The sequence below is a fragment of the Cebidichthys violaceus genome, unplaced genomic scaffold (genome assembly GCF_023349555.1).
Source record: "Cebidichthys violaceus isolate CVI_PGR_0920_01 unplaced genomic scaffold, fCebVio1.0.p SCAF_25, whole genome shotgun sequence".
NCBI lineage: Eukaryota > Metazoa > Chordata > Actinopteri > Perciformes > Stichaeidae > Cebidichthys > Cebidichthys violaceus.
This window is the reverse complement of record NW_027176428.1, coordinates 6329148-6352675: the sequence shown is the minus strand read 5'-3', so window position 1 is coordinate 6352675 and position 23528 is coordinate 6329148. Positions and strand designations below refer to the sequence as shown.

At 39.9% G+C, this 23528-nt stretch overlaps 1 protein-coding gene across 2 annotated transcripts; it reads left to right on the top strand.

Moving 5' to 3' along the window:
* Nucleotides 1–572: 572 nt before the first annotated feature.
* Nucleotides 573–23378, top strand: inavab (innate immunity activator b). Of its 2 annotated transcripts, none has more exons than XM_068720521.1 (10): nucleotides 573–788; nucleotides 6262–6373; nucleotides 9507–9640; nucleotides 17539–17661; nucleotides 17765–17996; nucleotides 18166–18219; nucleotides 18476–18779; nucleotides 19562–19693; nucleotides 19885–20590; nucleotides 21631–23378. In XM_068720521.1, the coding sequence occupies exons 2-10, from the start codon at nucleotides 6319–6321 to the stop codon at nucleotides 21721–21723; spliced, it is 1833 nt and encodes a 610-aa protein (XP_068576622.1). In that variant the 5' UTR covers nucleotides 573–788; nucleotides 6262–6318; the 3' UTR covers nucleotides 21724–23378. The 2 variants fall into 2 exon arrangements, with proteins under 2 accessions (XP_068576622.1, XP_068576621.1); XM_068720520.1 differs by lacking the exon at nucleotides 573–788 and adding an exon at nucleotides 4073–4160.
* The last annotated feature ends 150 nt before the right edge of the window (nucleotides 23379–23528 follow it).

Below are 23528 nucleotides of genomic sequence, written 5' to 3'. Positions count from 1 at the left end.
TTGGTCATGTCGGAGGAATAATTAAGAGGTTTTGACGTCATGAAACAGGGGTTAATGCCATGAAGCAAACCGCCCACACAGCAACGAAGAAGAGGATGACCAATGCGGCGTTCGGGAGCCCATTTTAAGATCGTAATTTGTAAAACTATAGTGGTAAATATAACTTTAAGCACTTACAAGGGTCACAAAATGCAATAATAGCAACTTGACCCATCGATGGATTGTTTTTTTGTTAAAAGTGACTATTGTTTTTATTCCAGCAATGAACTAACACTTCGTCAGAATTCTACACAAAGTGGAAGATTACAACAACGACAGATCCTTGAACGAATCATAAATTAATTGATTTAATAAACATATTTACTGCTTTTGAACACTTTCTGAATAGTGTTATTGATCTTAAAACCTAACTTGATACACGTGACTATTTATACGTCGGGTGACGGTAACGCCGTTACCATGGTAAAAACGTTGATGTTGTTATTGTAGTCGTGTTTTCCGACAGCACGTGGAGGCATCTTAGCATTGTTTTACTTTACTGAGCTCAAGAAGTAGCCAATCCAACAAAAAGTGTCGTTCTGGGAGTAACTCGTTATTTTAATGTTTGTGTTACAATGTATCCACTCCGTTAGACCACAGAGACATAACTTGAGGACTTAGTGTCGGTTCCTTCTGCTCTTTTGTTTGTGTAAATAGAATTAAACTTCCAGCTTAAATCTGGGAGCCCGATGGAGTTTGTATGGATACAGATGAGACACGATGCTAACTAACTAGCTCACGTTACTGAGGTAAGAGCAACACACGATGGAGTTACAAGTTTTATTTTACTATATTTGCATGCATGTACGGAACGCGGTAAATATTAAAGCCAGTGAACTCATTGTTCCTTTGAAAATAAGTCATGTTATTGGGCAGCGTGTCGTTAAATGTGTGTGAAAAGTTTCTAAACTTTGAGAAACTCTTCAGAGCCGAGGCCCTGCAGCTTTATGAAGCTGAGGTAGCGCTGATGAAATGCATCAGTAGATATCTTTATTGTATTGTTATTGCTCCAGAGGGTTTTCTCTAATGTAACTTGACACTTGAAGCTGGTTGTACCATTTGATTTAATGAATGTACACCGCTAACGTTACAGTATTCAGATATGTGGATCACATTACACTTAACGTGTATCTATTATGTCATTATTGGAAGTATATTAGGACACTGAGTTTATCTCCATCGTTCATTCTTTCTCCATCTTTCATCTTTTTTCTTGGACAGTCCCTAATCTGTTCTGTGTCAATTCTGTGTAAAAGAGAAACTTATAGTTTAAACACTATTACGTTTTCTGACTGCACTGACCAGCAGAGAAGTTCTAAATGAGAGACATCCTCTTTCAACAGAAACGCACAGCATTAAAACATAACTGAGAGGAACAACAGCATTCAAGTCAGTGAGGTCTACGATGCTGCCTTGCATGCTCAGTATTATTACATCATAGCAGTTTGATAGTGTACCTACCTCATGAAGTTGATACATAATTTACAAAATGGTTCATGGGAGACATATTGGAAATATGATATTGTTTTACTTCAGTCTCTATAAAAGTTTCCTACAGAGCGGTCATATTAGTTAGTTAGTGATTGCTGTGCATTGAAACATTTCCCCTGGCTTCACATTCCTGAGCGTTGACCAGGAGGCACGAGGACAGAGGTGGCTTAACCCCCTAAACCTCTGTGACCTGCTGCTGGGACAGTCATTACTAACTCAAGCTGTGCACCCAAACTTTGAAATTTAAATTCTAGTGGAAAGCCTAAAAAGTCTACAGGGATACCAAGTATGTCAGATTAAACTTACTTGTCTCTGTGTAACGGTGTTGATGTGTTTACGCTGGTTCACTCTCAGCCACAGTTTAAGGGCTTGGCCACAGTTTTAGAATAGACCTTGATTAGCATGGTGGTGGACAAACTTCTAATTCAGTTATCCACATCACACGCACCACTTCTGCACGCCTGCTCATTTAATATACATGTGGTATTTTTTTTCACATCTTTATTATAGTCAATTAGAGCCTTTAGGCAACATAAAACTCAAAGCTGGCTTGAGGCGGAGAGAGAGGTGGGGGAGGAACCCAGCAGCTCCAAGAATGGCTTTGTTTCACTTTTCAAAGTTTTAGGAGTTTGTGATGCATTAGTGTAACATTATTGAACCTTTTTTTTATGACACCACCTTGATTTAAGCATCAATTCACTGCTTAAATCAACACTTGGGTCTTCCACAGTTGGTAGAAGACCTAAGCTGCAAAATGCTGAGGGGGAAATGTGTGATCCCTGGCAGCTGATGGCTCGACACACTGGCAGCAGAAGTCTAGTCGTACACGTATAAAAGGACTCAAGAATATTTCAAGAATTTGTTTGGCCAGCTGCTGTGTTGCCTACACAAAGCTATCTCTCTGTCTTGTGGGGACCTCTGGTTTATATAAACTACCCATGACATCCACCGACTGGTTACTTCAACACAGGACGAGCGTCTGTGTCGTACAGTCGTGTTGTGGGAAGATGTTTAACTAGTCGTCACATAAAGATGGACTTAACTGCACAGCTGTACATTATTGAAAGAGGAAAATTTGTGATGAAACTGATTTCCTGCCAACTCTGAAGTGTCAAAAATACAATTCTATTGGTGTTGGTATAACCTCTTAACTGTAGTTTCCCGTGAACAGAAGAGATTATTACTCATTTACATGACTTCACTTCCCCTATATCTGATTTTAGATGATCAAACTTGGTATGCTGCCTGTTTCCACAAGCCGCTGCTTCTGCTGCTCTTTTATTCTATTAACCATACGAGTCACTGCACTAAATATCTGCTGCTTTGTCCCTATGGCTGCTGCTTCCTCGATGCCGTGTCATTTGAGATCTGATTCTTGAGTGTCTGGGAATTGCTGGACCTTTTCTCTGCGTGTCTAAGCACCAACATTCCTGGAAAGCCAAAATGAATATTGAGATTCCGAATGAATGTTAGCCATGCAGTTAGAGAGCAGGTGCTGCCTCTTGGTCCCAGTAAATCATGCATACTGTCCCACCGCCGCCGTGCGTTTCCCTCTTTTTAGTCAAGGCACAAAACGGCAGGCCACAAAAGAGCCTCTGCATTGGTAGCCTGGAAGTAAGAGGAGAAGGGGTGAAGTTAAGAAGGCTATTTGCAAATCTTAAGATGGTACATTTGTAAGTTGTATCGGCCCTTTCAACATCCAGGAGATGGCAGTAGAAATGCTTTGACCAGATATTTGATCTTTGTACACTAGAGCTGAACTTTGACACTGACCCAGTTTATTGTAAGAAAACCGACGAGGTGAAGAGTCAGAGAGTCGTCAACAGTCAGTTATCCAGTCGCAGTCATCTATTACCAGTGATCAAAGCATGTTTTTTGGCTTTAAGACACCTTGCATGTTGTCCCACAAACCTGGACCCAGAAATATGTACAAAGTGAAACAGTTGAACCAGACACTGCTGTTGGTTACTAATGAATATACTCATCATTGGTTAGTCAGTCAAATACTTTTTCAATTAATGGATGATTTGTTTGGTCCATTCAAAACAATGTGACATTTTTTTTTTACAATCACAAATATATTCGATTTGCTATCATACAACATATAAAAAAAACAAGAAATCTTAATATTTAATACTTCATTTTTTCTTTTTCTTTCTGACAATAAACCAATTTTTTAGTTGACAAATGGTTTCAGCTTTAAAACTGACATTATACTTCTGTGCTGTTTCTCATTTGTTTCTCCTGGGCCCCCTGTCTTTGTCATACTGTGTCTACTTTTTTATAGTAATGGTGCCTTTGAAAAGGGACACACGTTTCAGTCAGGTTGCCACCAAGCGCCTATTAGGATGCTGATAAGAGGGTGAAGTAAAGTGTAATCTCTTTGTATCTTTGTCATTGTTGTTGACACAGTTTCAAGCTCAGACAGGAGCGCTGAGTTATTTGATACTGACTCAAATGTTCAGCCCTCAGTATGTGGCCACTCCTCTTCACCAGGCAGCGCTTTCTTAGTGGGCGAGTCCCTCATTCCTATCCGGACTCCACACAGCTCAGGTTTTGTGCATTTCCATTTAAGTCAGGAATTCTGAGAGAAAGGTTTCACTCTTTGGATTTTGACAGTTTCTCATAAAGTAAGTACATTTTTTTTTAATGTGTGGTCTAATTGGCAGTCTTTCATGTAATAATTTGTCTATTGTCCTCTGGGTGAATTAATTTGGATTTATGTGGAATAACTGTCATTGTGTTAATAGTGTTGTTGGGATAATATTTCATATAGATATTTATGCTTTTACAAACGATGACAGTGCGGTGTGATGTTTTTTTCTGTCACACTAACACTGACACTTGACTTAAACAAATGCCTCCAGGTGAAATGTTTGACTTAGATAAAATGTCTCCCAAAACATTCCAAGACGTATGACTGGACACCCCAGATTTAAAGTACTGTTTAAAGTACCTGTCTGTGTCTTTATTGATGGATTAAATTACTTAATTGTGTGAAGACTTGCTGCTTGTCTGACTGTTGGTTGGATTAAAAAAAAGCTAATTGAAGTTGCATAATGTGCTTTGTGTACACGTGACAGGGTACTTGTCAGTATTTCCAGACATTTTATAGACTTCTATTAAAGTCTATAAATCATATTTATTCCTACTTTTTTATTGATTAATAAGGAAAATGATCAATAGTTGCATTCCTAGTGGGTTTATTTCTGTACCTTTTAGATTTTTGCTGTTATGAAATCGATTAGCTATATGATCCTCAAACACTAACTGCTGCTTGTTGTTTTATAGTGTCTAGATATATAGATATATAATTATTTTAGTAGTAATTTATAGGTTTTTGTCAAAAGAACCAGTGGACACCAAAAATTGTAGAGAGCATTTTAGTAAATGTAGCATATGTCTACATTTATATTTCAAACTGAATTGGCACTATATTCAGCAGTGTAGGTTGTTTTGTCATTTAAGTGTGTTGGACATCAGCTGTTCAGTCTTAATTTAGCAAACACAGCAGACAATTATCTGTGATTTTAAGGAGTGAAGCTCCAGTCACGATCATGTGAGCTGTTTGGAGGAGGGGTCATGTTCATGTGTGTGGATCACCAAGAAGATGGACCAACATGGAGAAAAACAACAACTCTTGCATGTTGCTCTTTACTTCATCTCATCTAGCTGTTCCTAAAAACAGGGACTGCTGGGAAGCTTCCTACCCCGGGTGGGTGTTGGTATGCAACCAGCGGCACATTCCTGTAACCTCTCGGTTAATAATTGAACCAACGAGTTTCACAGTTATTATTTGACACCAGCCGCTCATATATATATGGCTCATGCGTCCTGAACCTCTTATCTGAAGGAATGAGATAATGGCGATCATATGACATCAGAGACTAACAAACAGTCACACACCCTAGACTTGGCAACGTTCATGCGCACTACTCATGCTGTGGGAGACTATGACTCCACCTGACTATGGTCAAGAAGGCAAGTCACACCTGAGTCACTCAATCACCTGGTCACAAGATTAAGCAACTTAACCAAACAATCCATTAAACTGTTACCGTGTTTCAAAAAAGGAAGGGCTCTAGCTGATTAGTGATAAAAGCTAAATAAGGAGAGAGAGGGGAGAAGAACAAAATGTTCGACTCATCGATGATGAAAGTTCAGGCTGGATATACAAATTACGACAACATGCAAGGTCATTGATTAATACCACGTTGAGCTAATAGAGGGTGCAACCAAATCATGTACCGGTGAGACCAACTGAGAAAGTTGGCAGCACCAGTGCTACCAGTGGAAAAGTTAGTCTGGAGCCCTGAATCCTCTATTGCTTTTCTTTGTAGCGTATTGATAGTTTTTTTTAATCCTATTTTATATGCAGGTGTCTTTTCCGAGTGGACTCCCAGACACTGCAGGCTTAAACACCGTTACACTTTGAATCTGTTCTGCTTTTGTCTTTTGAAGCTTTGCAATAGACAATACTGTCTTCACTAAATGACAAAAAAAATCAGTGTGGAATGTTAAATATTGTTTTCTCTCTTTTTAAAAGTTTTATTTTTCATGATAGAATTTATCTCTTGTCTTAACCATAATATTACAGCCGTTCAAAAGTGTGTACATTTTTAAGACCTTGCCGCAAAGAATCCATGACTTTTGTGATAATCAGGCTGATGTAGACTTGGAAGAACCCTGATAATTGTGATGGATGTTTAAAGCTGAAATAATACTTTACAGGAAATGGTGAGTAGCGACGTCATCCACTAAAGAATAGCAACAGGTCGATTCCCTGACATGGAGGGCAACGGAGAGATCAGTGACACTGACAGCGGCATCATCCTTCATTCAGGTAAAACACTTTTATGTCTCACTTTTTAAAAAAATATATATTTAAATACCGAGGAAAGGACATTCATACAGTTTCCAGGCTCTAAAGTATCTCCAGGTAGTACACATTAATTCCACTGCAACATAACAATTCAATTTGATCATCAAGCCTGTTCCTCCATTCATTTAGTCTCAGGAAATAACAGATTGCAGAAGTATACATGTGCTCGTTTATGATCAGTGCAGTTCACTGCATCACAGTTTGCTGTTTGACTGCATTAAATCTTTATTCCTAAAAATCTACATCAACAACATCATGAGACCTGAAATTAGTAGAAACAAAGTGGACTGCAGATTGTCTTTGATTGGTTGGCAGATTTGTATCTGAGGGACATTGGGCAGCTTTATTGAGTTGTGCCAATTAGTGAAAGAGGATTTAAGTTCTCAGACTTTTCAGACAATAATTAATACTGAAAACATTGTGTGAGACCTGCACGCTTGGGTTACATTAGTTATTATTAAAAAGCAAAGCTTAAAGTTCTTTCAGCCAGGAGACGCTTGCTGGAAGCACAAATCAATGTTGAAACAGAGTACACACCTTTAGTCCAGCTCGTGGTAATCTTATCACAGCACCAGCTAAGTGACCTCAAACAGAAGACAAATCCTAACTAACTCTTGATGTTGATCTCTTTCTGATAAAGACACAATTTACTTCTACCTACTCATTCTGAACTTCACCGCTGTTAAATTGAAACCCAGTCAGTAACATTACTCTTCTCCTGTTCACCTATTTTGTTTCAAGATCATTATTGAATCACTTCTACTTCACGCAAATATTTAGCATAATGACTTCCTTTCAGAGAATAACACAATCGTTGCAGATTACATTGAGTTAACAACTACTGCTGTAATTCTCTTGGCAACTCCCCACTTCAGCACAGACCAAATAGATTGTTTTAGGAGGCGTAATTCCAGCCAGTTGAAAACAAGAGCAAGTCATCTACTTAACAAAAGCAAGTTATCATGTGGGAACTCTGTCAAGGACTGAAATGCATGTGGTCCATTGTAATTTGCTGCCAGATTTGTTGCTGTACCCAACACAACATGTAGGATGCATCGTAATTAATCCAGATTAAAAGAGCAATCCACCGATTTAGCATTGAACTGTAACATTGTGTATCCCAATGGATAATTTAGAGAGAAAAAAAGGATCGAATCAGATATCATACTTTTTTTCCATTCATTCTTTCTTCTGGTGAAAACCTGACATCTACATTACCCACAATGCAACTTGACCAACAACATTTTTCTGTCAGAGATTCTGGTTTGTTATGCTAGTGGCAACTAATGTAGATTTAAGCGGCTAGTCTCAAGCAGAGATGAGGAGCAAGCTACAGAGGTCTGGTAAACCCACCTTATTTAACTTCTTTCTGAAATTCTTTTCATTATCAAACTGAAGCTGCCTCAAGTCAGATCTCACTTGGCTCCCTCTGCAGCCACAAATGGCTTTAAACAACTTTTTCACTTACCCAGTTGTACTTCCCAAGATCTGTAAACAGGCTTCCATGTGCAACTTTGGAGGAGTTTTCCTTTTTAAGTCTGGATTTTATTCAGGAGGAGATTGCCCCTTGCAAACATATTCACAACATGTTTTGTGAATATTGGAGCTGAAACAATCAGTCTATTAATCAATTAGTTGATTGACAGAAAACTAACTGGCAGTAATTTTGGTAGTTGAATAACAATTTATTTTATTTTTTATTTTTTAACCAAAAAAGTTAAAACTTTTCCAGCTTCTCAGCAGTGAATATTTGCTGAAACCTGGATATCATTTTGGACTGTTGATTAGACAAAAGAAGCAGTTTAAATATTTTATGTTGGATTGTGAGATTTTTTTCAACCTTTTCTGAAATTTAATTTACCAAATGTTTAATCGATTTACCAGGTGCAACTTGAGTGAATATTATGCTCTTATTTTGTAAATCAGTCCATATTTTGGGAGTTGCCACTGTCAACTTAATTTAAGGTAGTCACAAAATTTGGTCGTCTACATTATTCCCTCTGTCCCAAATGGTTACAATGCCAAAGAATTAACAAAAAACTTTGGTAGTCGTGTTGCTGCTACGCCCAGCAGTTTTTAATTCTGGCCCTTCTTGATTGAAACATGCGATGTCTGCCCGATACAATGAAGAGGTGTCGGTCGACAAAGAATGGGGGGATTGTCCCTCTAGGAAGAGGAATTCTTTGCCCTATTGTGGTGCTGTCACATTTCTTTCCTGTCGCACCTCAGATGTTTGTCAGTACCTGCAGGGATTCTGTTAATAATCTCTGAAGGTATGTGGTGCTCAATGCATTTTGCCTGAAGCCACGCCCACAGCCACTGAGACTAATCTTAATGTCATTAGTCACCAAGGCTACAGACAGCACCAGTCGGACACTTGCACATTGTTTATAGTTACAAAGACACCACCAGTTATTCTGCATGCCACTAAAGAAAACAACGACCAAAAACAAAAGGTACGTGGTGTTGAATGTAGCCATTGTGTTGTCCTGAGTGGCCTTGAGAGTTAATCTGAAGCAGCATCATAATGGTAAGGGCACCATCATATGAGCATGCCAGAATACTAACTAGGCAACGGGAAAGAAAGTAAAAAATATATAAATAAAAATATAACAGGCAGAAGCAAAGATCACTATCAACATGAAGAACATGAAATAGTAGGGAGCGTGATGACTGACTAATTATTTTGTTGCTCAAACTTGTCAAGTTTGAAAAGGTCTGTGGACTTGTCTACTTTTCCCTAACACGTGATTTACTTTGTTTTCATTGTGGTTAAAAATACATCACACACACAAACACACACAATGCACCTATGTTCACCGAGTTGCCAATTAATACTAAAACACCTTTCAGTGTAATACAATGCAATTCAATTGCGCCAGAACCGACAGTCTCCAAAATGATCATTAAAAAGTTTAATTTTACAGATTTGTATGCATTTCTCTTTGGAATGAAATGGTCCACTTCTTTTTAAGTTTGATCTTTACTTATTCATTTCCAACTTTGATTTCCTCTTACTTAAGGTCTCAAGTGTTGAGTACTTAATAAATAAGGTGTAACAGTCTGTATGTTTCTTTCTTGTTGCGTTACGCAGGCTCAGACAGCCCAATGACGCATACGAAGGATGTGACCACGCACACACGGGCCATGAAGCTCAAACACCAGGCTCTCCAAGACCGACTGGAGCTCTGCCTCCTGGAGTTGAAGAAACTCTGCATACGAGAAGCTGTAAGTAAAACTAGAAAATTTCGCAAGAAATTTTGACAGTGTGGCTTCTACTGCCCGAAGACGTCGCAATATATACATAAACGCTGATGTTACCGGCAGTATCGTTGAGGTTCGATTGAGATAATGCTTCTCTCTTTTCTGCATTTTAGATTCATACTCTTGAAAAAGTTAAACCAAGTTAAAGCTGACGCTTTTATTTTGAAAACTTACCGGATGCTCTATCCCTTATCGGTGTCTGACTTCCTGCCTGGGTCGATCTGCTCTGTGTTAATTGACGCGATAAACCTGAGCCTTGGGCTCTCGCGCACCCTTCATTGAGGCAGAGTAGTGTTTGCCACCCCTTAATGTCAGATCAGCAACACTAAATATGTTCTACACAGACGTGAAATACATTACATATTCTATGGAAAGAAAGGACATATAATAAAAGTGTCTCCAAATATTACAGTGTGTGCAGGAATGAGACAGCAAAAGGCACGCGCTCAACCCAGTTTGTGAGGGATTCACAGTCTGAGGTGAGGAACAGCTGGTCACTGCCTCACCTCACTGTCTCCTCTTTGTTTGAACAGGACATGCGCTAATTCAGAGATTTTGATTATAAAAATGTTTGGAATAATACAGAAATTACATTTATAGCGCAGATCAGTAGAGAAATATTAATATGTATTTTATTTTAGCATTATTTGTTTTTTACAATTCATCATCACACCCTGACCGCACGTCCCTGCGTAGAGCTCTGGGTGAACACAGACGGCTACAGTTTGTACTTCCTGATTCAACAACAACAGGACGTCAGTGATGACAGGAGGAACATCGCGCCAACCGCGTCGCTTCAAACGCATCGCCCCAAACGCGTCGCCTCAAACGCGTCGCTCCAAACGCCTCAAACCCGTCGCTCCAAACGCCTCAAACGCGACGCCCCAAACGCGTCGCTCCAAACACCTCAAACGCGTCGCCTCAAACGCGTCGCTTCAAACGCGTCGCTCCAAACGCCTCAAACACGTCGCTCCCAACGCGTCGCTCCAAACGCCTCAAACACGTCGCTCCCAACGCGTCGCTCCAAACGCCTCAAACGCGACGCCCCAAACGGGTCGCTCCAAACGCTTCAAACGCGTCGCTCCAAACGCCTCAAACGCGTCGCTCCAAATGCGTCGCTCCAAACGCGTCGCCTCAAACGCCGCCCCAAACGCGCCGCGCAAAATTCGGGTCACTGCAGTCTCATCGCATTTGTGCAAAGACTTTGTATGTAATCTCATCGCGCGAATAATTCGCCCTGCGTTCGGTGTGAACACAGCTGGCAGCCTCGTGGGGAGGGGAGGGGGGAGCTGCGCTCATGTGATTGCTTGAAAATGAGGCTGACATCTGATTGGCTACAGATAGGTCCATGTTAAAAAAAACGTATTTGTGAAAACCCACCAACAAATGTGAAGAGATCCACAAACAAATACACACAAATCCACAAACAAATAGAAAACATCCACACACAAATACATACAAATGCAGAAATATATTTGTTCTGCGTGCATTTGTGAGTCACATTTATTTGTAAATCCTTCTGTGTAGAGACAGGCAGACAGACAGACAGAGAGAGAGCGCGTGCGTGCGTGTCACTGGTTGCCATGGTGACGACGCAGGGCCTGGAGAGTCTGTGAGTCTGTTTGTTTATAAACATCAGTAATTAGCTGAATTAAGAACACCTGTGAACTTGGCAGACTTTTCATGAGAAAACACTGGAAAACACCTGTCAAACAAATGCACTTTATACCAAAACCATGGGTCCAATCAATAAAATAAGTGCACCGTGAGAGAGATAAGACTCTGCCGAACGTCCTGGTATGTTTTTTATGTTTATAGTGTTATAAATGTGAGCGCCAGCGCAAGTTACAAAACTGGTACCGTCTGCTTTCTTTGACAAATTTCTTTTCTGATTTAACATGGGGTCTAATGGGGCAGTCGGTTGGAATTCATGTCGCTCCACGGCTGTTTGAGCCAAATGTGTAAGTCCGTTGGATTCCATAGACACTTTGTTGCGACCAGCACAAGATTTCCAAGCTTTTTGGCCAAAAATGGTGTATAAAGAGTAAAAATTGTGGGAATGGGAGCAATTTGTTTGGAAAAATCACAGAACATTTTCCTGCTCTGCTTCACTCTGACCGTGATGTCATCACTCTAGCACTTAACGAGCTGCGCAATACACACCCATTATAAAATCTCAAACAGACCCAAAGTTTTGCTGAAACTAAATCGGTGACTTCATGAAAACTATGCTAGCTAGCAAAATGTCCATTTGGCTCAATAACGTCCATCAATTTGTCTACGTTTTAAACTTTGAATCATGTTTCTACGTTAAAGTATGGCTGGTCAATATGGGTCCAAAGTTAAGTGTTTTTTTTGCTTTCTTCACGCCGAAATCCCATTCAAGTCAATGGGCCGATTTTTCATCGTAGATTGCGATTTTTGGGGAAACCGCTGGACGAATTTCTTATAAAAGTCATAGCTCACGATTCCCGATCAAGCCGCACGTGTTGAATTACTTTTTGAGCAGGTGTTGGCAACGCTGTGGGACTAGTTTCGCTGCAAACTCTGATGTGGAAGATGGAGAATAAGAATAATAATAATAACTAGAAAATGCATTTCCTGCTGAAAATGCGTTGGAATGCTGAAAGCTGAAAGCTGAAATGAATTGCAAAAACATTGCTGAAAATACAGAAATGAGATACTACCGGTCTGAAAAATGTTGAAGCTCGAAAGCATTTAAACTGCACTGCTGAAAGCCCTTCTAGTTGAAACGTCTAACTATGGTGTCTGTAGTTGAAAGTATGAGAAAGAAGGCTTTGAAAGTTGAAGAACTTTAACAGGATTTGAAGATTTTCTCCATAGATATCCCATAATTCAAAAAGTTTAAAGATTACAAATATGAAAAATATCACCCCTCTCCTGAAAAAGCTGAATATTTTTATATTCGAACAGCTTCTGTGGCTTAAAAAATGTCAGCAGTAGTGATATTTGTAGTAGTAGAAGTTGTAGTTGTAGTAGAAGTATTATTAGTAGTAGAAGTATTAGTAATTAGAAGAAGCAGTATAAGTAGTAGTATCAGTAGTCGTAGTAATAGCTGTAGTAGTGGTCGTAGTATTTAATATAACAGTAGTAGTAGTAGTAGAAGAAGTAGTAATAGTACTGGCAGTATTTGAAGTGATAGCAGTAGTATTAGTACTAGCAGCAATTGTACTAATAGCTGTAGTAGTATTGGTACTGGTAGTAGCATGAATAGCAGCAGTAGTGGTAGCAGAGAGAGAGCCAGAGGGAGAGAGGGAGAGACAGAAAGAAAGACAGAGAGAGAAACACAGAATGACAGGAAGACAGAGATAGAGAGACTGAATGAATGAGTGTGAGAGAGTGAGAAAGGCAGACAGACAGTTATTTGTACTGAGTGAGTGAGACAGGCAGACAGACAGTTATTTGTACTGAGTGAGTGAGTGAGACAGGCAGACAGACAGTTATATGTACTGAGTGAGTGAGGGCGACAGGAGGACAGACAGTCATCTGGATTGAGTGAGAAGAGCAGACAGACTGTTATATGTACTGAGTGAGTGGGAGAGAGAGACAGGCAGACAGACAGACAGACAGAGAATTAGATGGACTGAGTGTGTGGGAGAGAGAGACAGGCAGACAGACAGTTAGATGGACTGAGTGTGTGGGAGAGAGAGACAGGCAGACAGACAGTTAGATGGACAGTGATTTGGAGAGAGAGACAGGCAGACAGACAGTCAGATGGACTGAGTGTGTGGGAGAGAGAGACAGGCAGACAGACAGTTATATGAACTGAGTGAGTGAGTGAGACAGGCAAACAGACAGTTATATGAACTGAGTGAGTGAGACAGGCAGACAGGCAGTTATATGTAGTGAGTGAGTGAGACAGGTGGACAGACAGTCATCTGGATTGAGTGAGAAGAGCAAACAAACAGTTATATGTACTGAGTGAGTGGGAGAGAGAGACAGGCAGACAAACCGTCAGATGGACTGACTGTGGGAGAGAGAGACAGGCAGACAGACAGTTATATGAACTGAGTGAATGAGTGAGACAGGCAAACAGACAGTTATATGAACTGAGTGAGTGAGACAGGCAGACAGACAGTTATATGTCCTGAGTGAGTGAGTGAGACAGGTGGACAGACAGTCATCTGGATTGAGTGAGAAGAGCAGACAGACAGTTATATGTATTGAGTGAGTGGGAGAGAGAGACAGGCAGACAGACAGTCAGATGGACTGACTGTGTGGGAGAGAGAGACAGGCAGACAGACAGTTACATTGACTGAGTGATTTGGAGAGAGAGACAGGCAGACAAATAGTTATTTGTACTGAGTGAGTGAGACAGGCAGACAGACAGTTATTTGTACTGAGTGAGTGAGTGAAAGAGGCAGACAGACAGTTATATGTACTGAGTGAGTGAGGGAGACAGGAGGACAGACAGTCATCTGGATTGAGTGAGAAGAGCAGACAGACAGTTATATGTATTGAGTGAGTGGGAGAGAGAGACAGGCAGACAGACAGTCAGATGGACTGACTGTGTGGGAGAGAGAGACAGGCAGAAAGACAGTCAGATGGACTGACTGTGTGGGAGAGAGAGACAGGCAGACAGACAGTTACATTGACTGAGTGATTTGGAGAGAGAGACAGGCAGACAAATAGTTATTTGTACTGAGTGAGTGAGACAGGCAGACAGACAGTTATTTGTACTGAGTGAGTGAGGGAGACAGGAGGACAGACAGTCATCTGGATTGAGTGAGAAGAGCAGACAGACAATTATATGTACTGAGTGAGTGGGAGAGAGAGACAGGCAGACAGACAGTTAGACGGACTGAGTGTGTGGGAGAGAGAGACAGGCAGACAGACAGTTTGATGGACTGAGTGATTTGGAGAGAGAGACAGGCAGACAGACAGTCAGATGGACTGAGTGTGTGGGAGAGAGAGAGACAGACAGGCAGACAGACAGTTATATGAACTGAGTGAGTGAGACAGGCAGACAGACAGTTATATGTACTGAGTGCGTGAGTGAGACAGGTGGACAGACAGTCATCTGGATTGAGTGAGAAGAGCAGACAGACAGTTTTATGTACTGAGTGAGTGGGAGAGAGAGACAGGCAGACAGACAGTCAGACGGACTGACTGTCAGGGAGAGAGAGACAGGCAGACAGACAGTTACATTGACTGAGTGATTTGGAGAGAGAGACAGGCAGACAGACAGTTATATGGAGTGAGTGAGTGAGACAGGCAGACAGACAGTTATATGTACTGAGTGAGTGAGTGAGGCAGACAGACAGTTATATGTACTGAGTGTGTAGAGAGAGACAGACAGACAGAGAAAGAGAGTGTGTGTGTGTGTGTGTGTGTGTGTGTGTGTGTGTGTGTGTGTGTGTGTGTGTGTGTGTCATTGGTTCCCATGGTGACGACGCAGCAGTTGGAGAGTCTGTGAGTCTGTGTGTTTATAAACATTAGTAATTAGCTCAAGCACGAACACCTGTGAGCCTGCCGCATTTTCATGAGGAAAAAAACTGGAAAACACCTGTCAAACAAAACCCCAAAAACCCCATAACCATAGCCCCTATTGCTCCAATATTAATACTGGAGAGGGAGGATGAGTTGAAGAACAGATCATGCGAAAATTGTGTCTGTAGTGTAAAAAAAAGTGGCTTCAATGGCAATTTAGAAATGGGGTACGGTTGTCTGTGCAAGCCTTTTTTGAAGTACGTTTTAACATTGGGGTCTATGGAGGAGAAAGTTGGTTTTCCTCTCAAGTAAAGGCTCTTGAGCCAAATGTGTAAACCTGTGGGATTCCAAAGTCATATGTCTACGACAAGGACAAGATTAGCTACGTTTCCATCCAAAAATTATGCATGTAGAGTGAAAATTGAGGAGTCAGTCGCAAAAGACAAATATTTTTTTCACAGGAATCTCAGGCTTCTCTTCACTCTAGCGATGACATCACGCACTCTAAGCTGCGCAATACACACCCATTATAAAAGCAGAAAAGGACTGAAAAACACATGAAAGCAAAAATGCTACTATTCAAAAAGTGTAAAAGATATCAAAATGATTATAACATACAATCATTGATCAGGGTTTTCTCAACATTTGAAAGTTTAAATGGTGTCTGTAGCTGAAAGTATGAGGAAGTAGAAGGATCTGCAAGTTGAACAAGTTTAAGAGGATTTAAAAATATTCTCCATAGACATCCCATTCAAAAAATAAGTTGCAAAATGCTTAATAATTCAAAAAGTTGAAAGATTAGAAACATAAAAAGACATAGCACCCCTCTCCTGAAAACGCTGAACATTTTCATATTTGAACGGTTTCTGTAGCTTAAGAAATGTGGACGTTATTAAGTGCCAAAATACGTACTGAAGAAATAGTTGAAGAATAAAGATTAGGATAACAATACTTGGAATGCTGAATCAGCATTCCAACAATTACAGTGAAAACGTGTCACAGAACTAAAGAGCCACATAATCATGAGGATTTAGGCTAATTCAAATCTAAAAGGTTTTTAGTAGTACTAAAGACAAAACTCAAAATATTTGCTACTTAATGAGGCCAGATGTTACAACGTGTGCTTGCCATATTTCTTGTGATTTAGTGGCTTTTATAAATGATTAAATAGGTGGAGTAGTTTAGTGCAGGATGTTTGATGACGCATTTTACTGCATGTTAACAAAGTGACCTGTGTTCAGCCTTGTCCACACTGATGTGGAAGAATTGTTCGGGAGTCAGAAAGTTTTGTTTCTTCACCTGGGCTTTGAGGTCTTTGTGGTTATTTTCTTGTTTTTTTGCCAGCAGATTTTGAGTTTCAGTGGTTCAAAAACACAAGAAATTTATGAATTTTCCATTTTTTCTGCATTAGCTTCAAAGTGGCCTTGATGATAAATCTTTCTTCCTGTTCGTTGTGACGTTAGAGAATACAAACATCATCGCTTTTCTTTCAGACATATTGTGTTGTGAAGCTAGACCACACAATGTGGCTGCACTGAGATTTTTTTTAAATGTATCATAGCCTTTGAAGAGGTATCCTGGTGGTTCAGTTGGCCAAAGTAATTTCAATGTTCCCATGACATGAGGATATGAATCCAGCATTAGACTTTTGTCACGTCATCCCTTCATTTACAATATTATCTGCCTCTTTTTCGCTTACCAAATTACCAAATGGACTAAAGACTTAAAACGGTCACACTGAATCATTTCGAAACTGGGCACATATTCCTCCGGGTGTTTTTCTGCCATGCGTCAGTGCTCCGGTGTAAAATCCCAGGACTGATCATTCTTTCCTGTTGACACTGGGGCCGGGCACTCCTGTCGGGACACGCTCAGGTGAACTAATGGGAGACGTGATGCCTCTCCCTTCTCTTAGTGACAAAAGAATAAGTAAGCTCATTGGCTGTGCTTACGTGTTTGTCTGTCTGCACAGGTGTCTGGTTAGGAGTGACTCAAACTAACAGTTTTTGTGACTCTTCTTTAATTAAACCGGTAACCGTGTGCCGTCGTGCTCTGCGTTTGGTTTGGACACGGATGCTCGATACAGTGAGAAAGAATGTGTTGTGAAAGGGAATCTCTGGAAGTGCAGAATTGTGCAACAGATTCCTTGAACCTATATGCCTCAACATGTAAAGAGCAGAATGAGATACTACATCATCGGACATGGTTACATAAATTCTCAAGAGATGTGTGTGTGTGACTTTATTTGGACAACTGAACTGAAAGGATTTATTAGCGTTTTAAAAAAATCTTTATTTTGATTACCAATTATGATTAACTAGATCTGTCCTAAGAAAAAAACAAAAACTTTTAGTCACGTTCAAATGTTGCTTTGCTGACATTTGAATTTTTGATATTGTCTGTGTTTTTAGGAGTTGACAGGCCAGCTCTCGGATGATTACCCTCTGCTGCCGGGAGAGAAGCCTCCGCAGATTCGCAGGCGTATTGGAGCTATGTTTAAACTGGACGAGCAAAGCTTCCCTCGAGGAGCAGAGGTAAAAAACCCAGCATTTTTAAACAATAACGTTAACCTCAAGGACATACAATGTTTCAAGAGTCTCACTGTTGTCTCTCTCTTGTCACCGCACCATTTTATAGGAGTCAAAACTGAGTTTAGTGGATGCTGAGTTGGCGCTTCAGATGAAGATATACGAGGCAGCGCGCAAGCTCTGTGACGAGAATCATCCGAGTAAGGCTGTTAAAAAGAGCCGTTTTCAGCAGTGCAAGAGAGAGGAGAAGAAACTCAAACGGCTGCAGGAGACGGCTTTTCAGCTCCGAATGGAGCACGGTCGATCGTCACCACTCCCTGCTTTCAATATTGCACAACATGGTGAGAGGCGCCTGGCCACACTAGAAGATAGTTTGACATCAAATCCCTTCTGTAATCACTTGTGCAAGGAGTTAATTGATTGTCAATTCATAATTTAATCATTAATTAAACAGAAGGGTATCATCTGATACTGTGAATGTGAACCAAAGTGTCTTTTTCTTATTTTCAGATCTAGGTACATCTGATGACAGCTCTCTGTCTGATTCTGTAGTGCAAGATGAAGGTAAGATTTAGCCTAAAATCTAGTATTGGTGAGAGTTGGAGCAAGACCAACTTTATGTAGTTTTGAAAGCTGGACAACAACCGTTAACCATAAAACATGTGAACATTCATCACGACTACTTTTAGTGCTCATGTTTTCTCCAAATAGAAGATGCTTCCTCAAAAAATATGTAATCATATTTGGAGGATACGTGTATCAACAGTAAATAACTTTCTGCAGGTATCCTACACTACATCATTTCTATTTTTTCCCCTAGAGGTGACAAGTCAGTCATCACAGCTGTCTTCTGGAATCCTCGACCCAGCAGAGGCCGTTCCTCCCCAGCCTCCTGTGTCCTCACAGTCCGTCATAGACGGCCCCTACATGTCTCCATCTGTGGCTCCACAGACCCTGCCGGTGACCCCAAGCCAGTCTCCCCATCCTAATCTGGACTCTATGCTGAGTCTAAACTCAAGCCCTGTATGTGACCTTCCTCCCATCCAGCACTCCCCGTGGACAGAGACTAGCCTGGACCAACCTTACCAGAAGAGCAGGAAGTCGCGCTCTTCCAGCAAGACGAGGTAACACAGACCATCCATCATGACTCCTTTCCTGTTCATCAACTTTTTAGTATTGTGGGGGGGGGGCAATGTGTGGTTTGTAGTAAGCTGCGTGAAATGCAGATTTTGTTTCTACTCGTAACATAAGCAAGATTGAGAGTGAAATGGTCCTGGTTGGATTCTTTGGAAATGCTGGAAAAAAAACAATTTGTTTGCAGTGAATAATTAATGCTGCAATTCTGCCTTAAACAAAACATTGTGCACCCTTTCAAGACTTTTAGTAAACATCTTTTCAATAATTCTGGGCAAAAGCTCATCTAGCAAAGTTGTTTCTAGTGCATACCCTCTTATTCTTGCATTGTATTGCAAAGATGTCAGTGATATTTATGAATGTTCAACACTGCCATCTGCTTTTGCTCTGGTGCTACAACAGCCAATGGCAAGAATACAGAACAACAAATCCTTCTGATTCATAATGACACCTCAACACAGAGGTAGAATTCAGTCTTTATTGTCCAGGAGTCAATTGCTGTAATAAAAACTCCAATTTGTGATAGTGTTTATTCATGTTTGTCAGTGTAATGGATTAATGCCACAGGATGTCAGAGGCAATAAAGCAATTTATGGAAAATGTTACAACCCTTTTATACTCCTTAATTCACTGAGTTGGCTTCATATTGTTATTCATTGGTATTTTCGCTGTTGCCTGGGTATTAATATTTTAAGATTTTTTTTATTTATAAAAACACAAACTAAGAAACAAAATTTAACGTATTTCTTTTGCTGCCATTTTGTGTGTTCAGCAGTCCAGCCAAAAGTGAATTGCTGCCACCGTTGGAGGCTTGCTTTGCTTCCCATCTGAGGCTGAGCCGCGCTCAGTCGAACAGCACGCCTTCCACACCAGAGATGCGAGTGCACAGACAACTCTCCCTGAGGTAGCCGCACCTCAAATACATCCATAGTACTGTATGTCCGCACCACAACGATAGTGAACCTGGGATTAACTGCAAATTGCAGAGATATTATTGACCTCTCCTCTTATTTTTTTTGACTGTGAGATGTACATATTTTTAAAGGTTAATTTGTTTACTAAGTGGCCATACTAATGCACTTGATGTTTACACAGAATATCCAACCCTGAATCTTCATTTGAAAAGGACCGGGGTCGCCCCAGAGGTCCAAGGAGGCGACTGACAGAATATGCAATAACTTTACCAGAGACTCTCCCTCCCCTGGTGAACTACGGAAACCACGTTAACTCTGAGGATAGCAACTCTGAACACTCGTTTACATCTTACAACAGCTCACCGTGTAAGGAGATGCCCTGTGATTCGCCCAAGCAATATCAGTCTGCACATCCGCATTCTGGCCCAGTTGGCTGCTATGGACCTCAAGCCTTCGCACGCACCGGCTTTTACAATAATCCCAGGCACCAGTCCAGCACCGGTTTTCCCAAAGCCTATTACAATGAGGAAATGGTCTACCAACACGATCTGGACTTGGCAGGGAGCTATTACGCCCAGCCGGCTCCCTGTCCTTCCAACAGATATGAGTATTACTATAAAGAGGCTGCTGTGCCCCAACGGAGAGCACAGAGGCCTTTACTCCCTGAGGTCCGACTATCCCCCTCTCCGGCTCAATGGGACCATCCACACTACTGCCCCAATGGCCTCCCTCAACAAGTAGTGAATGAACAGCTTAAGTCATGGCACCGGCGCAGTCAGCTCAAATCTCCTAGGTCTCACTCTCTTGACAGACAGGGAGCAGTCAGAGTTAAAAACGTATCCACTCGGGAGGCGACCTTCCACCAAAATCACAATTACCATGAACAGGTAAGCAGACAAAAGTCATTTGATACATATCTTAGTTTGTCAGCCCAAATTACTGCAAATAGTGGCATCAAGTTAGTCACTGTCTTATTTAAATAGTAGTTAAGAGCAGGAAGTTATTTTTACTTATCCACCGATTACAATGTAATTGTAAATCACATTTTCACATACTTTTCAATACTTGGAAATCACATTTTACATGCCAAAGCGGCTGGAAAAGAAAATACATTTTGTATTTGTTACTATTTTAGAAATTGGCTTGTTTGAGCACAAGCCTGATATTTTGGGTTTCTTGATTTACCTGATAAATGGGTGTTTTTTTTATTTTTGTTGTTTTGGTGGTATATTAATGGTTTTAATATATTGTCACACCAGCAGATACTGAAACACATTTGATACAAAAGTTACATTGAAGCAACAACTCTACATCTCTGCTCAGCTTAAGACAGTAGTAAAGGAAACTAAAGTATTTTGGCTATGCAGATGGACATTTATTGTTAGAATAAAGTTTTTTCCAAATGTATATCAGACACAGGTGTTTTTAACTAGTTTTAGTATGTGTGAAAAGGACATTTCATATTTGAAATTTATATTAAAGATACAAACAGCAAGTTTTTTTTATCTATTGTGATCATTTGCCTTTGATTATTGAGGCAGTAACAATTGCAGCAGATTTCTTTTTAACACAGATGACATATAAAATCTGTTAGTCCTGCTGGAAACATCAGAAATGTTTTGGTTGTTTGTTACAACAACCAAATATGGCAATACAATAATGGCAAACAGCTAAATATACCAGTGTAAGCGAAAAGTTGTGTTGGTTGTTGTTATCCACTTGCTTTAAGTGTAAGTCATGTCAAATTTAGACCTGAAGTCTTTAACAGTTAGAAGTCACAGACTAATATGAATAACACACTGATGCTACAAAAGACACTGTATATAAAACTACACACAAAAACATCAGTCTTTATTGTAAGAATAAGCTGCAGCTATATTTGCCTCCTACTAAAGTATTGTTTCTTTTTTCTTTTGCTAACTTTCAGGTCATCCAAAGAAGGGCTCTTCAAAGAGCTGCAGATGACACTCAAAGCCACTGGGTTGTAGATGATGGCTCTCACTTTGTAAGTCAAGTGTAACTCACGGCCACCTTGGACCGCAAACTGAACATTGTGAACTCAGAAGCTGAAACTGTATTCATTGCCAATCAACCAAAGTGAAGTTGTTGAAGTCGAAATAACTGTTGATCCCCACAAACATGACTCGTTTACCTGTTATTGGGCATATAGAGGGAGAATTAAAAAAAACTGGGACATCTTTCAATATAATGTAATTTAGTACAACAATAACTACGGCCACCAATGTTACTGTAAAGTTGTACATCTCTCTGACAGCCAAAAGCAGAGCAGTTGTATTGGATTTGAAGCACAACTGTAAAGTTTACTTGTTGTTTTTGTTGACCCTCTGTATGTTGTTTTGTACTAACAGTTACAAATTAAGCATTGAACTGAGTGCTTGTTAGTAGTGTTAGTGAGGGCTGTTTTAACCTGCGACTGTAAATCTGCTGCCAGCTCAAAATTGAACATTCAGTTTCTCAAAAAACAAATCATCAGCACAGAGTTTCTGTGTCATTAATTACAGGGTTATTATGATATGGGAAGCAATCATAAATGAAATGACAATTAACAGCAAATTGGCAGTAGTTCTAAAACAGAAATGTCCCACAAAATTGCACATTGTAGTCAGATTGTGAGAAATGTGAATGTTTTTAAAGTAACTTTTCACATGTTACTTACATTTAGGTCATTGTTGAAGTTAATCTCAGATGAATTATGATTATTTATTTCAAAATAGCCACATGTAAAGCCGTCAACAAAACAGATTTAGGTACTTAATAATACAACATAGTACTGCATTAGATCTGTAGCCAAAAACACTGCCATTAATGCATATGTCTGTGAGGATGTGCTCAAGACAGAACTTAACTTGTTGCAGTTTGGTAGATGGAGAATACAGTGCTCCTTTTCACCAGCTGTATTAAGGACATATATTCATTGTGAGATCATGTAAATGAGTAGCATATCCTTTGTTAACTACATGTTGTGTATAATGGTGCCATGATTGTGTCACCATGTTGATGAACTTGAGCTGCTTGAATTTAAGATCCCACTTTTGTCCTCATGTAATTTTGGAGGCTATTTTGTCTTGTTTTTATACCTTGTATGTCTGCGGCAATTAACTTGAATTACTAATGGACTTAATCAACTAGTTGAAACTAGATATTCATGTACTCACATGAGTTATAAAGTAGCAAATTTAACAAAAGCAGAGTCTTGATGCTTGGCAGCTATTGATGTGTTCACTTGAGATGTATATGTCCTGAGCTTTAACAGAATCTTTATCAGTGTTTGTGACTAGACACCATTCTTGTTGTTTGAACAGATACAATTTCAACTATGAGGTGAACTGTGTTTTATACACTACCAATATGTGATTCACAATCAAGTCCCCAATCAAACAAGCTGTTGATGGTAGATCATATGAGAATGAGAGCAAATTACTGCTAATTCAGCAACAGCTACACACTGACTGGTCTCTCATTGATCTATTTATGTGTTTATTTATTGTGATGTTTACCATTGAACCCGTGGAAAGTCAGACTTGAAATAAAAGAAGACATGGACCTGAGTTTGCAAAAAACAGCAGCAGTAAAGACTGTCTAGTTGTGTGTGTGTGTGTGTGTGTGTATATATATATATATATATATATATATATATATATATATATATATATACATATATATATATATATATATATATATATATATATATATATATATATATATATATACATATATATATATATATATATATATATACAAAAACAGACCACAATCATGTTACCTTGTGTGCCTCTTTTTTACTGTCTTTTTTTATTTATCCAT